A 16,401-nucleotide genomic window follows, 5' to 3' on the forward strand; every position below is an offset into this window, starting at 1 on the left:
CAGCACTGAAACGCGTTAGGTGCTTCAGGCAAACAGCCATCTGGTTTGCTTTTGGGATTCAACGCCGGGGCTATCCACTGACCGCGGACCTTACGATAGCCTAACTCCTCCCGGATAATGTGTTGCACGCTACGGAAACTGATGTCGAGATCCTTTGTTAGTGCACGAATGGTTATGCGCCCGTCCACTCTAATCGCATCATCAAATCAAGCGCATGTTGGTCGTGCGTAATGGAGAGGCTGGCCTTCCCGATCGTCCGGCGTCTTGCGTCGAATCGTGACCTGCACGAAACTTGGCGCACCATTTCACAACGGTGGTTTTCGGCAGGCGCTGCCCTATACACATTCTTCATTCTGTGATGTGTGTCTGCCACTGTTTATCCTTCGACAGCTTAGAAAAATCAACAGCACATTGGTCCTATTCGGTGTTTATACACTGAAAACTCAAAGAAACTGGTACACATGCCTAATGTCATGTAGGACCACCGCAAACACGCAGAAGTGCTGCAGCATGACTTGGCACGGACCCGACTAATGTCGGAAGTAGCCCTGGTACCATAAATCCTGCAGGGCTGTCCATAAATCCGTAAGAGTACGAGGGAGTGGAGATTTTTTCTGAATAGCACGCTGCAAGACATCCCAGATATGCTCAATAATGTTCATGTCTGGAGAGTTTGGTAGCCAGCGGAAGTGTTTAAGCTCAGAAGAGTGTTCCTGGAGCCACTCTGTAGCAATCCTGGACGTGTGCGGTGTCGCATTGTCATGCTGGAATTTCTCAAGTCCTTCGGAACGCACAATGGACATGAATGGATGCAGGTAATCAGACCGGATGCTTGTACGTGTCACCTGTCAGAGTCGTATCTAGACGTTCCAGGGGTCCTATATCACTCCAACTGCACACACTGCGCACCATTACAGAGCCTCCGCCAGCTTGAACAGTTCCCTGCTGCAATGCAGGGTCCATGGATTCACGAGGTTGTCTCCATACCCGTACACTCCGTCCATTCTATACAATTTGAAACGAGACTTGTCCGACCTGTTTCCAGTCATCACCAGTCCAATGTCGGTGTTGACGGGCCCAGACGAGGCGTAAACCTTTGTGTAGTGCAGTCATCAAGGGTACACGAGTGAACCTTCGGCTCCGAAAGCCCATATAGATGACGTTTCATTGAATGGTTCTCTCGCTGACACTTGTTGATGGCCAGTATTGAAATCTGCAGGCAATTTGCGGAAGGGTTGCACTTTGCCACGTTGAACAATTCTCTTCAGTCGTTGTGGTCCCGTTCTTGCAGGATCCTTCTCCGGCCGCAGCGACGTCGGAGCTTTGATGTTTTACCGGATTCCTGATATTCACTGTACACTCGTGAAATGCTCGTACGGGAAGATCTCCACTTCATCGCTACCTCAGAGATGCTGGTCCCATCGCTCGTGCGCCGACTGTAACATCACGTCCAAACGCACTTAAATCTTGATAACATGCCGTTGTAGCAGCAGTAACCGATCTAACGACAGCGCCATTCCCTTGATGTCTTATAGTAGAGGTTGCTGACCACAACGCCGTATTCTGCCTGTTTACATGTCTCTGTATTTGAATACACATGCGTATACAAGTTTCTTTGGGGAGTGTGTATATGCTCCAGCAACGCTCTCGTGTGCTTTTTATATCCACTAAAAAGTAAGTCTGCCGTCTACTATGCGTTTCATTCCCTCAGCATCGTCTGTATTTAATTTGATTACAGACCGTTAGCCCTGTTCTAGTTGCCTTGTTGTTCGTAGTATAACTTCGTTGCTGGGCGCTATCCATTACGTTCAGTTCGCCTTCGAAGACCTTTGCCTGTCCGCCTCGGTAGGTGTGCGGTCCGCACTGCGGATTGCTAACCAAAGAGGCCCAGGTCGGAGATTTCTCCACTCGGGGACTGGACGTTGTTTTTCGTATCGACGTAATTCCGCTGGTGGGATGGCTGAATGGGCACTACCAAAAAGAAGAGGAAAGTCCGTTGCTGTTTCTAACATATCAGAATAAAAATACCATCGACAAACCTTCAAGTTTTATATCTTTTCCCAGAACTTCAGTTCCGTTTTAAATTATATTTTTAGTTTTAATTTAATTTATTGCTTTCTGTGAGAGTAGAATGAATAAGTGGGCGTATTCTGCAACGCTTAACTATAATTTCCAGCGAAAAATTAACATAGATTGAGTAAGTCTTCTGAGGTACTGGCTGTTTCCTTTTCGTTAAAAAATGGTTCAAATGGCTCTGAGCACTATGGGACTTAACATCTATGGTCATCAGTCCCCTAGAACTTAGAACTACTTAAACCTAACTAACCTAAGGACAGCACACAACACCCAGTCATCACGAAGCAGAGAAAATCCCTGACCCCGCCGGGAATCGAACCCGGGAACCCGGGCGTGGGAAGCGAGAACGCTACCGCACGACCACGAGCTGCGGACCCTTTTCGCTAAAAAGTGTTGAGTAAATCGGTACCTTCTTCAGTTAAAACATCTTGTTTCTTTTCTGTTGGGATCGACGTTTTTCGAAGCTGTAATGTTTGCATGGACTGCGTTCCATTCAGTTATTCGCTTTCATAGAGACACAGAAAATATGTCGCCTGCGTCTTTGAACCTTCTCATAAAAGGTTTTTCACAGAAAGTCGGTGCAAATACGGAAGTCTTGCGCTGATGCATGTGGCGAGTATTTCGTGGATGTAAATAACTGAAACAAAATTGACCTTCAAATTCTAATGTAGCGCTTGTGAACAGAGTTTTCGTTTAGAACCGTTCGGAATTCAGTAGAAACACATAATACTGATACTGCAGCCAGTATGTAATTATTGAAACTTTTGTTTTAATTTTTCGGAAATCGCATGAGCAGCGAGTGGTTGAACTGATCCATAGTGCTGATGTCCGGTATCACGTCTAACTTTAGCAGAAATCTAGAACAATTCTGAGTTTAAACATCAGATTGCAAGGAGAAAAATGAGCTGCGCGGCACACGGTCCCCACGCACAGTATGCTAAGAGACCAAGCGCATTCGATGTTTCTGATCTGTGGATTCGTTATTGTGCGGAAAGCTTGAAAAAGGAAACGCAGGAAATACGTTACTGTGGGTTATGTAACCACGTTTGCGGCTGGAATGAGAAGTTCCTGGTGCCAAACGCAGCCCGTTATCTTAGACGGAGTCAGCCACGAACGCGTAGGGTGTCTCCGACGTCTCAGAGGAAGGATGACAGAATTACTTAATCTCACCTTACTGTAATCTGTTGGAAACTTAGTGCATAGCAAGGTTTGCAATTCCAGACTTTTCCTGATATCTACATCTACTCGGCAGGTCACCTTGTGGCTCTGTAATGAATACTCTTTGTCACCATGAAGGGCTGTCAGATTTATCGTATTTCTACTAAAAAGTAATTAATCTGTGACCAATAAACTCGTAAAGCGGTAGACGCCAGGTGGACGCGAACTACCATTCTCTATCACCGTCACAAGCCATTACCAAGAATCACGTTACGAAATCAAAGATCTAACTGCTCTTTGCCCCATCTGAAATGAGCACGGAGTTGCTCGAGAACTATTTTATAGGCATCAATAAATATTTCAAAAGTGGCTGGCCACAGTTTTTCAATTTATATTCAGTTAATACAAGTCACGTATCCTAGTATATCCATGATAAGGATCTGTGTGATTTATAGTGAAAAGTCATTAATCTGTGAGCAAAAGGCGAGTATAATGGAAGCTATCAGGTAGATACTAACTATAGTTCCTCCCATACTGTCGCAAATTAGTACCCAACATAATCCTACAAAAACGAAGCTTGAACTACGGGATTATGGACCCGAAAATGAAACGTCGGAAATACGAAGAACTTCCGGAGCCATTACTACTGATGCCTGTTGGCTAATGGTTCAAATGGCTCTGAGCACTATGGGACTTAACATCTAAGGTCATCAGTCCCCTAGAACTTAGAACTACTTAAACCTAACTAACCTAAGGACATCACACACATCCATGCCCGAGGCAGGATTCGAACCTGCGACCGTAGTGGTCGCGCGGTGCCAGACTAGCGCCTAGAACCGCTCGGTCACTTCGGCCGACTGATGCCTGTAGTAAATGAGAAGTGCACTGTTTTCGTAGAGAAGCCAGCAGTAAGATTTCGAGTCCTTGTTGGCATTCCATTGCGGTATTACTCATGACGTCATGTCTATTAAGCAAATTAAAGAAATGTAGAATTTAATATACATCTTTACGTTACAAGTCGTACAGATATAGTGCTATCAGCTTTATATCGGATGTGCGATGTGCCCTGCATGCGATGCAGTGCATCCATCCACAAGTCGTATCACTGTTTCACTCGTCGAATAGTGTCACAGGTTGCATGGGCGTGACATTGTTCGAGTGTGTATACGTCTCGAGTTGCATCAGTATTGGGGATAATTCAGGCTGCACCACAAACGAGAGCCCAGGAAATTTATGTGTGATCTGGCGGGCCATGAAACACAGCCACTTCGTCGTATCTCCAGTTAATCGAGAGTGGTGGCAGTTTGCAATGGAAACTAGTAAGCTTTCCTCTGAAGGAGAACTCTTGTACAGCTTTCTCCGCGTGCATTGCAAGTGACAAAGTTAGTGGCGGTTTAGTGCAAGTGCTTGCCATATACTGTAGACACGTTTGTACTATAAATGTTGTTTGCAAATCAGCGAGAAAATCGTGGCAGATGTTTCTTCCCACTATACCAGTGGTATTTGTTTTTTCGTTCCATTCGCTGACAAGGCGTGGGAACAATGCCTTCCAACGTGTCTTTATGCGAGCTGTAATTAGTTTAATTTTAACAACTGCTATTACGCGATTTCTTGGAGGTCTCGGGAGATAGTGCAACTTCTGAAACCGGTTTCAGTAATATTACCACGAGATAATTAGCACCTTCCTAGCGTATTTGAGGTTACATTTTTAATTTGAGGTTACATTTTTAATATTGGTGATCGTGTTAACAAATTTAGTATTACCCGTATTGCTCGTCTCTGAATACATCCCCCGACCTGACGCAGAATCTACACTATCGAACAATATTTTGGAATAGCGTTTTGTAAGTAATCTTCCAAAAAAGAGCTGCATTTAATCAGTATTCACCAGTGAACCAAAAACCGTCATTTGTTCTACCAGTTGCCCCTAACGGAATCAGGCAGCACCTTTTTAAATAATGTGCGGTCACTTTTGTTATCTTAACAATATTTTCAGTGAGAACTATTAATACGCAAACGTCGGACATCAATGTGCGTAAACAACAAGTAAGTGCAGTGGCCGAAATTAGTTGTAATCTTTATTGTTAACCATTCACAGTTACGGATGACTTTGGAACACTCTAAATATGGAATGCGTTGCTGTAACTCTCACCGTCTCCATTTGGTGTCTGTGTTGCACAGTAATAGGAAAGACTTTGACCAAAGAACGATCGGATCGTTATTTACATCTTTTGTCGGCGTACGACAGTAAATGTCTCTAAGCAAATGGGACTAGTGCTCTAGTCCGCCTCGGTAGCTGTGGGGTCAGCGCGACAGATTGCTAACCGAAGAGGCCCGGGTTCGGTTCCCGGTCCGGTCCATTTTTCTCCGCTCGTGGACTGCCTATTGTGTTGTCCGTACGTTCGTATCGTCTTAACTGACAAAGAAAATCGTCTCCACTACGTTGTCGTATCGTCTTTCCATTAGTGGCTAAATAGGCACGACCTGAAAGCCAATAAACTAAAAATAAAGTACGCTATGATTATATTTTCAGCCCCACCAGAAGCATGTACGGATCGTAGAACTGGCACTCTACGAATCGCAGGTCTATGGATTCGGTGTCACGCGTAGTGTTCACTGGATAACCGTGATTTTTCTTCTCTCTTTTTCGAAAACAGTACAAGATGTCGGAAGGAAAGAAGATTCAGTTTTAACGCTCCCTTTGCGATGAGGTCCTGAGCGCAAGAGTGGATTGGGGCAAGAATGAGGAAATAAATTGGCCGTTCCTTTTTCATAGTAACTATTCCAGCAGTATTCTTAAGCGATACAGCAAATCCACATTCGACTTCGAAAATGGCTTGGATACAGTTTCAAAGTGATAAGATCTATTCCTGCTGAAGAGCCCCATTTTATCGGCAGTGTCAAACGTACAAAAATAATGGACTCTTTAGAGGGAGTGAACTTCCTGTGTTCTTTGCCAGTTGTGGAGGTTGTATCAGAAACATCAATGAATCTTGCACGCCAGAATTCCATGAAAGTAGATTATGGGATGCCGATTGGGAATTTGTCGAAACAGCAATGAAAAGAGTTTGTGAAATCGATGGCCACCCAGCATAAAAAATGGCGAAGCCAGTTTCATTTGACGGGGGCTTTCACAAAGAGAATAAAAGATAGAAAGTGCGTTGGCGCCGATGGATTTGAAGCTCGAGTGGTTGGTTCATCTGCCCTTATCAACGGTTTGCACTAGCTGGAGTGTATCATTTCCCTGATCTAAATAAGTTCGTATTTGGATTTTAAATGTAATGACGAGATAATAACATCTTTAGGTGGATATTTTGCAGACTTCAGAGAGTTGAAATTCAGTAATTCAATGTAATCACTGAAAAACGCTGACTTAAGTACGAGGGTGGTTTGATAAGTCTTGTAAATCTTCATAAAGGAATGGAACATCTTTATTGTGCCTTCATGGTTGGAAAGCTTGCTTATTCCAAGGATTGTATAAAGAATTTCAACTATATTCGTAGTTGACGCCATCTGAATTGGTCAGCGTGTAGACTGCGATTGAAAATGGAGAAAACTGTGTTGCATACTCCTGTTAAGCATGTTCATTTGAAGGTTTGGACTGCCGCACAGATCAGACCTGAGTGGCGTGAAGTACATGGGGATTCTGCACTATCACCTAAGACCATTTACTTTTGGATTAATGAATTTAAACTTTTGTTGGACAAGCGCCGAAGACGAAGCGCGCTCCTGTCACCACAAAGGAAATAATTGACAAAATCGAAGATATGGTAATGCAAGACCACCAAATAAAAATTCCTGAGATTGCTTGGACTGTAGTAATCTCAACTGAACGAGTGCATCATAACCTGCACGGAGAATTGGCTATGAAGAAACTGTGTGCGAGGTGGGTGATGCTTAATCGTAACCAGCAAGACGTTTTGCGCCGATTTGTGACCGTTGGTGGCACCTTGAGCCATTATTACACACCAGTAGTCAAACAATGGACAAAGGCGTGGTGAAAGTGCACAGCCAAAGACCATTTTGTCAGCCTGCAAGGCGGTGGCCAGTGTCGTTTGGGATTCCCAAGGAATAATTCTCATAGATTACTTGGATAAAAGGCAGAACCATAACTGGACCTTATTACGCTTCATTGTTGGATCGTTTGAAACTGGTGTTGGCTGAAGAAGATCGAGATTGTCGGACAAAAATGTGCTCTTTCACCATGATAATGCACCAGCCTAAGTATCAGCGATAACGACGGCAAGAAAATGGTTTTCTCGTTATGAGGAGGATCGTTTTGACATTAGTGACTCTCCACGTCCAGGAAGACCTTCGGCGTTTGATGAACGCATTAATCCACAATGATTCACGTCAGTGTACTCGAGTTCTAGCTAAAGAACTGACAAATATGACAAACTGTGATCATTCCACCGGCATGTGACATTTGATTGCTATGGGGAAGGTTCAAAAATCGGTACTGCATGGGTACTGCATGCTCTAGCCAAAATCACAAAAATCAGTGGATGTGTGCATCTCTGCTTGCTCGTCATCAATTGGCTCATGAACAACACCAACCGATCCTATCCTATATCGTTATAGGTGACGAGAAATGGTGTCTTTATACTAACATAAAGAAAAGAAAGAAATGCTTGAGCCCAAGCAAAGCAGCAACTGCCCGTACAAAGACTGGCGCGCTTCCCTTAAAGATGTTATGCATCTGATGGAACAGCGATGGTGTGATGTTCTATGAATTGCTTCCCTGAAGTGTGACCATCACTGCTTACTTGTACTGTCAAGACGGAGACGATCCAATAACAACGACTAGGAAGACAGCGTGAAGTGATGCTACTACATGATAACGCCATCTCGCATTCTTTTAAAGTAAGCAGTTCCCAACGTTTCTGAGCCCATTACACCTACGTGTAATCAGATATTGACTGGTACCCGTTCCTCCGCCCTTTTCCACCGTATCAACATTAGTGTCCAACTAAACTTAAGATATTTGGATTCTGTACGTGTTTCATTAACCCACAAACTAATGGGCGAATAAGACTATGAGTTTCTGAACTCTTTGATGGTGGTAACCAGCTTTTATTCAATATGAATGTATTTGGAATTGCATATTTTACAGTTTTTTGAGAATGTCATGACTCAGTTATTATTACATTTCTTTAGGAGAGGATTAATGTCTCCAGCAGTCCATTTTCTGAGACAAAGTCACTGAACCATATCTAGCTCTCTTCCAAAACTCATTAAAACCTCTGCAAGGTGCAGTTCTGGCCCTACAGACTAACACACTTATTTGTTTTGAAGCCTTTTATGGCACAAATTAGAAACAAATCCAAACACAAAACTGCTGTGTTCAATTCCGTAGAAAGAGATACTCTAAATAATGCAGATGGTACAATCATTTTTGAGATTTCAGATGTCTGTCTATTATTTGAAATGGATGAGTTTTATACCAAAATATGAAACATGAAAAAGCCTATTCGACAAGCTGTCCAAAAGTGACATGGCGCCTATTGAAAAATGCATAAGATTTTCGAAAATACAAAGTCTCATAACATGCACACATTATTTTCATTTATGGTTTCTGTAATAGTTTCTAATGCTGTGGCTGAAAGAGTGCAGCTTTGCACATGTGGCATTCATTTAATCATATTATTAAAGAGTCTCTTATATAATACTGATCTGCAGCTCTGGTATAGTCATGGTAGGTAACAATGGTCTGATATCAAATTCAATACAATGTTTTGTATCGATCCCAGTCTTTGAAATAGATCATGAGACCAATTTTTTGGGTTGGAACTGTAGCTATAGTTTTGAAAAAGAGATGTGTAGAGAGTACTGAAACTGCCTCTTGAGGAAATGAATTATTGCTTGTTTAAGCAGCTCAGAGAAAATAATGTTCATATCCTCTCATTATTCCAGAGGATTTGGGTTAGAAGAATAAAATGCAAACTAGTTCTAGCACAAAAGTCATTTTTGGAAAAGATAAATTTGTAAGCATCTGATCTAATATAAATTTAAGTGCTAGGAAGTCTTCCTTAAAAGATATTTGCCTGAAGTGTGGACTTGTCTGGAAGTGAAACATGGGCAATAAGCAATTCAAATAAGACGACAATGAAGGTTGTTGAAACATTATGCTGCAGAAGAACACCAAAGATCAGACAGATAGAGGAAGTAACTAATGTGGATTTACTGTATCAAATTGGGGAGAAAAGGTATTTATATCACAACTGGATTAAAAGAAGATATTGGTAGATAGGCCACAGCGTGAGACATGAAGGAATTGTGTTTGTTTATGGAGGGAAGCAGGTGGGATGGGGGGGGGGGGGGGTAAAAATTTTTCAGGAAGACAAAGGGATGAATGCAGTTAGCAGTTCCAAATGTACATGGGCTGCAGTAGTTTTTGGAGATGATGAGGCTAGCACTGTATAAGGCAGTTTGGAGAGTCCATCAAATAATTCTTCAGGCTGAAGACCAACAACAACATCTTCACTTCCCTCTCCTCTCCTCCTATTTCTTAAATGCACTTTTCATCGCACTTCTCATTTCTCTTTGCCTTAATCCATCTTTACTTATTCCGCCCTTCTATTGTCTCTGGACTAAAGATGGTACAGTGCTTACAAATGTACTATCTAAAGCATTTTCTGTAAACAGTCCTGCACAGCTTCAGTGTGTTTAAAGTCCCTATGATGTCTGCCCTCAGCCTCACAACTCGTGGAACCCTTTGAATTTGGGCTTTGAATGACCTCACTTCCCTTTCCCATTTTCCTCTAAGAGGGAGGAGCTAACAGTTTAAAAATCTAAGTATCATCTCCTCTTCTTTTAGATATCTGTATTGTCAGTACTTTGAATTTCATCTCATGAAGGTAAGTCTAGATATGTATATTGTCAGTACTTCGAATTTCACCTACTGAAGGTAACTTTTTGGTAGCCATTCTGTCTACAATATTTTATGAGCCATAAGAAGGTACGAACTATAAGACTCACCTTAATTTTTAAGCAGTTTATTTTTAAAAAATAACATTTTTATTTACTGTTTTTATCATTAGATTATAAGCCCAGACTGAAAAAATTCTTAGTTTATAAAACCAAACTGACCTTTAAAATCGCCAAAAATCTTCATTTGAGCTTTATGATGCTTCATAAACCTGTAGCACCAACTAACTCCATCCTTAAAGTCAATCAAGTACCACTGCAGCACTAACTTATGAGCGTGTATTTGAATCATTTTTGTTTTAATTCCAGTGCCATTTTGATGATGTTCTTGAATCCATTTCAATATGTCATCCTGTAGTTTTGGCTATTTTGCATTCAGTCATCTATTTCCACTTTTAGTCTTCTTCATTTTTTTCAGTTCTTCTTTAATAGCATGTTGATCATGAGTGTTTTCTTTTTCTGTTGGTTGGGGGCTATAATTCCACTCAGCTGTTCTGTTTCCACATTCAGTTTACAGCTCATGTCATATGAATACCTGTTATTTTTTATATTTCGAAAGTAGGTACTAACAAATATTTTCTACTGTAACCGATTACACAAATCACTCTCCATTCAAGTATAACACAAATCTATTTCAATTAAAGTTCACTGGCATCATAGACTGCAATGATGTATTGTAGGCTAGACATTATTCTGGGTTTGTAATGGCAGAGTGGGATGCAGACAGTGTTAGCAAGCTTATGAATCGCCGCAACTCGTGTTCGTCGCATCGGTGCACTGCTGCTGTTAGTTGAATCCAATTTTGCCAGATAGAGATAGGTTTCTCCCGACATCGAATATATGGCCATTTTTAAGACTGGTGGGAGTATTAAATCAAACACTGGATATTTTTATATTAATTCCAAATATAAGATGTACCTTAGTTTTGGAGGAAGTTCTTCTATGAAATAAGTGCATCTTACAGTCCGTAAAATATGGTATTTAATTTTACAGTTTGCAGTTTGATCAATTTAAGCAAACCATTGTGCAGATACATGAGGATTGTTGGTAAGACTGTGAAAACAAACTAAAATGATCAGTTCTAGATCTGAAATCTTTTTTGGACGGCGATGAAATATGATTTTAGTTGATAAATGAAAATGGATGTTATTCTGATTAAATTTGTTTTTGCAGCATTACAATAGTTGCAAAGGTACTGAATATTTGCATTAGGTACTATGGACTACTGATGAGTAATTGAGACAGGCAGTTTGCTATTTATGTTGCCATTTTCTGTTCTGTTCCAATCCTATAACCTCTTGTCAATTTTCATGCACTTATTTCCTCATTAGCCAGAAATTCTCTCACATTTCCATTCTAATGGCACAAAAATCTTATGTAGGCAACGGAAATATATTTTCAGCTCTACTACTTGATTATCTGTATTTGGTCAATAATCTTATCACATATAGCTATTTGGCAGCTTTGAATAAGGTGATACAATACAATATTCTGAGAAAGAAAGCTGCTGCTCACCATATAGTGGAGATGCTGAGTTGTAGATAGGCAGAACAAAACGATTTTCACACTTAAATCTATCAGCCAGTGGCCTTTGTCAACAATAGACACCCATACGTACCCACACACTCTCTCAGTTGCCGGAGACTGCAGTCGTGTCTGTGAGTTGCATTTGTGTGAGTGTGTGTATGTACGTATGTGTGTCTATCGTCGACAAAGACCATTGGCCGAAAGCTTTAAGTGTGAAAATCTTTTTGCTGTGCCTATCTTTGAGTCAGCATCTCCGCTATATGGTGAGTAGCAACTTTCCTTCTCTAAATATTGTTACATTCCATCCTGGATTTTCCATTGTGTGGTACAGTACAAGTGTGATAAGTTCATTCAGACAGGACAGATTCAGAACTTGCTCTGTCAGTTTTAATTTAGATTTTATATAGTTTCTGTAGTTGCCTTCAGAAGAAAGAAGGAAATCACCTCAATTACTCATGACAATAATGATTGCATGTATATGCTTGAAGAAATATGTAAGATCTCATTTAGTCCAGTATCACACATACATTCCTAAAATGAGCAAACTGCAAAAATTTCAGCAACTGATTAAATCAAGTATATTTTGTGGATTAGCACCATCAGAATGCTGTAGTTAACCTTTTAATACCATGAAAAGTGACATTTAAGAGTGCTGTACTGGTAACTCTGTTTTGAGTTATACATCGGTTGATGCGGTTGAAGTGGCTCCAAGCACTATGGGACTTAACATCTGAGGTCATCAGTCCCCTAGACCTAGAACTACTTAAACCTAACTAACCTAAGGACATCACACACATCCATGCCCGAGGCAGGATTCGAACCTGCAACCGTAGCAGTAGCACGGTTCCGGACTGAAGCGCTTAGAACCGCTCGGCCACAACAACCGGCTGGTTGATATTATACAAGATATTACTGTTTTGTTGAAGCAAGGTTCACACTGTTGAATCCAAAATCTTGTTGGCAAAAATGTGTAAACATTGCAGCCTGCCTTTTATTAGAACTTCTGTTGGTTAAATGTTTGATTTTTCTGCACCTAAAGTTATCGGTTATTTGACATCCCTTGCTATCCTGTGCTTATATCTGCCTACATGATTCAGTGTTTCAATGATCTATGTATAATATTCTAGTCTACATCATCTTCATGAACCTTTCTTCTTTAGTACTCCTTCCATTGTTGAATTAATTTGTCTCAGTTGCACTAATGTGTACCTCATTAGCCTGCTTGAAAGATTTCTTTCGTCACATACCTGACAGCTTCTCATTTTGCACTTGGTCAGGCTGTTTGATTTTAATATCTGTGTTGAGTTCTCACCCCTTCTCTTAGCTATAGTGGTATAATGCATTGTCTTTGTAACTATTCTAGTGAGCCTGAATGGCAACACATTCTGTATAATTTTGGAAACTCAGTAACTACACTCCTGGAAATTGAAATAAGAACACCGTGAATTCATTGTCCCAGGAAGGGGAAACTTTATTGACACATTCCTGGGGTCAGATACATCACATGATCACACTGACAGAACCACAGGCACATAGACACAGGCAACAGAGCATGCACAATGTCGGCACTAGTACAGTGTATATCCACCTTTCGCAGCTATGCAGGCTGCTATTCTCCCATGGAGACGATCGTAGAGATGCTGGATGTAGTCCTGTGGAACGGCTTGCCATGCCATTTCCACCTGGCACCTCAGTTGGACCAGCGTTCGTGCTGGACGTGCAGACCGCGTGAGACAACGCTTCATCCAGTCCCAAACATGCTCAATGGGGGACAGATCCGGAGATCTTGCTGGACAGGGTAGTTGACTTACACCTTCTAGAGCACGTTGGGTGGCGCGGGATACATGCGGACGTGCATTGTCCTGTCGGAACAGCAAGTTCCCTTGCCGGTCTAGGAATGGTAGAACGATGGGTTCGATGACGGTTTGGATGTACCGTGCACTATTCAGTGTCCCCTCGACGATCACCAGTGGTGTACGGCCAGTGTAGGAGATCGCTCCCCACACCATGATGCCGGGTGTTGGCCCTGTGTGCCTCGGTCGTATGCAGTCCTGATTGTGGCGCTCACCTGCACGGCGCCAAACACGCATACGACCATCATTGGCACCAAGGCAGAAGCGACTCTCATCGCTGAAGACGACACGTCTCCATTCGTCCCTCCATTCACGCCTGTCGCGACACCACTGGAGGCGGGCTGCACGATGTTGGGGCGTGAGCGGAAGACGGCCTAATGGTGTGCGGGACCGTAGCCCAGCTTCATGGAGACGGTTGCGAATGGTCCTCGCCGATACCCCAGGAGCAACAGTGTCCCTAATTTACTGGGAAGTGGCGGTGCGGTCCCCTACGGCACTGCGTAGGATCCTACGGTCTTGGCGTGCATCCGTGCGTCGCTGCGGTCCGGTCCCAGGTCGACGGGCACGTGCACCTTCCGCCGACCACTGGCGACAACATCGATGTACTGTGGAGACCTCACGCCCCACGTGTTGAGCAATTCGGCGGTACGTCCACTCGGCCTCCCGCATGCCCACTATACGCCCTCGCTCAAAGTCCGTCAACTGCACATACGGTTCACGTCCACGCTGTCGCGGCATGCTACCAGTGTTAAAGACTGCGATGGAGCTCCGTATGCCACGGAAAACTGGCTGACACTGACGGTGGCGGTGCACAAATGCTGCGCAGCTAGTGTCATTCGATGGCCAACACCGCGGTTCCTGGTGTGTCCGCTGTGCCGTGCGTGTGATCATTGCTTGTACAGCCCTCTCGCAGTGTCCGGAGCAAGTATGGTGGGTCTGACACACCGGTGTCAATGTGTTCTTTTTTCCATTTCCAGGAGTGTATATTGGTGCCCACCCAGCTGGCTGTGCAGTCTAACATGCTGCTTCCCAAGCGGGAAGGCGTGCTGGTCCCTGACACGAATCCGCCCAGCAGATTAGTGTCCAGGTCCAGTGTGCCGGCCGGCCTGTGGACGATTTTTAAGGCAGTTTTCCATCTGCCTTGCCGAATGCTGGCTGATTCCCCTTATTCCGTCTCAGTTACACTATGTTGGCGGTTGCTGTGCAAACACTGTCTCCAAGTACGCATACACCACAGTTACTCTACCATGCCAACATTTGGGGTTTACTCTTCTCGTATGAGACATTCCTGGGGGAGGGGGTCCTCTGCAGCCCGAACCACACAATAACCTTGTGTTCAGTGTGGGGCAGCGGTGGGGCGGGTGGACTGCTGTGGCCTGTTGTGGGGTTGTGAACCACTGAGGGCAATGGTGGGATGAAGCCTCTCCATCGTTTCTAGGTGCCCTGTTCAATACACAGTGCACAACTATATTGGTGCAGAGCAGACTGCCCCTTGTTCAAAGCAGGTAGTATATGGCACCACAATGAGCCAACAGATTCTGTACAATCTCCACAGATAGCTATGGTGTAGTGTGTGGGCTGGCAGTAGTGTTTGGTAGGTCAGTAAACACAATTTGACACAAACTACTTTATTCTTCATTGTACCCTCAAGTGGAAACAATGGGAGTGTTGCGTGTCCTCTCACACTGAAAGCCTGAAAACTAAATGTATGTTTGCAGGAGCCAGAGGCTGCATGTGAACGTTGTGTTTAGTCTTTGTATTGTAGCATCAAATATGCTTCCAGTTTTTTCTTGTGTTCTGTCGCTGGTGTCTCCATTATCATTATCTGCTGTGCTTGTGATATGACAAAATAAATATGTCCTGTGCTGTAGTCATGTTGTTTCAGAGAGGCTTTTGTCTTTTACTGAATAATGTTTTCTTTGTATATGCAAGTGTGTTGTTAATTTCTTCTGGGTCAATTATTGTGTGTGATATTTCTTCCTTGTTGGGAGTAAAATTTCACTTTTAATATTATTTGCTGAATTGGTAAGTTGTTACATACATTCATGTCACTTATGAACTTTTCTTTCTTTGTTTTGTTTGTTCATAATCAGTATTGTCTTCTGAGGTTTATTTCCTCAGTTTCTGGAATAATTCTTGTGTTTGTCTAAACCTGTTTTCAAATCATCGTATTCAAAGGATAACTGCTAACCACTGAAACTAGAAGCAAATTGTTTTTCTTTTCTAAATAAAGTTCGGTTATTCATGCAACTATAAACAATAGGCTCATTCATCCCAGAAAATAAAAGGAAAATTGGATGAAGCTAGTATTTTTGGTTCTGAACCTTACAAATAGAAAACATGCAAGCCTCTGTGGTATCTTACAATTTACAACTTTCAGCTCCGCCAAATGGTTAGACATTCCAATTGCTCGTCATTTCTGGGATGATTGCTAAATCTTGCTGCAGCAGTTTTAATTATTGTGGCTATTATATAAAACAACCACATTCACTTTTCTATTTCCCTGGATATTATTTTGTTGAAAGTAAATTTATACAATGTGATGTTATTAGTGTGATTTATTATAGTATTTGTTTTACTTTTTTCACAGCAAAATGAATGTGATGTTACTATTGGATGGAATTTACCAGCAATATGTCAAATAATCCATGATCATGCAGCACATCATGACGTCTCTAGTGGTGGTATAAACACAGGTAAACTTATGAACTAGCATTTAGGATATACTGTATAATAGACATGCACTCTGCCTAGTAATAACTTATAATAGTAATTTATTATTTTTATATTTGTAGCTACTTCTCCCCTGGGACCAGACATACACATAAGTTTGTGGCACTTCAATGAGATCCCACATGTC

At 42.4% G+C, this 16,401-nt stretch overlaps 1 protein-coding gene across 2 annotated transcripts in view; it reads left to right on the plus strand.

Annotated features, from left to right (window-relative positions):
* The window catches only part of LOC124711315 (cation-independent mannose-6-phosphate receptor), a 640,574-nt gene that overhangs the window by 600,261 nt on the left and 23,912 nt on the right, over nt 1-16,401 (plus strand). For both annotated transcript variants that reach the window (XM_047241343.1, XM_047241335.1), the window contains exon 21: nt 16,132-16,237. In XM_047241343.1, the coding sequence (XP_047097299.1) occupies nt 16,132-16,237 (106 nt within the window). The remainder of the gene's footprint in view (nt 1-16,131; nt 16,238-16,401) is intronic.

This window comes from Schistocerca piceifrons, chromosome 1 (assembly GCF_021461385.2).
Source record: "Schistocerca piceifrons isolate TAMUIC-IGC-003096 chromosome 1, iqSchPice1.1, whole genome shotgun sequence".
Taxonomy (NCBI): domain Eukaryota; kingdom Metazoa; phylum Arthropoda; class Insecta; order Orthoptera; family Acrididae; genus Schistocerca; species Schistocerca piceifrons.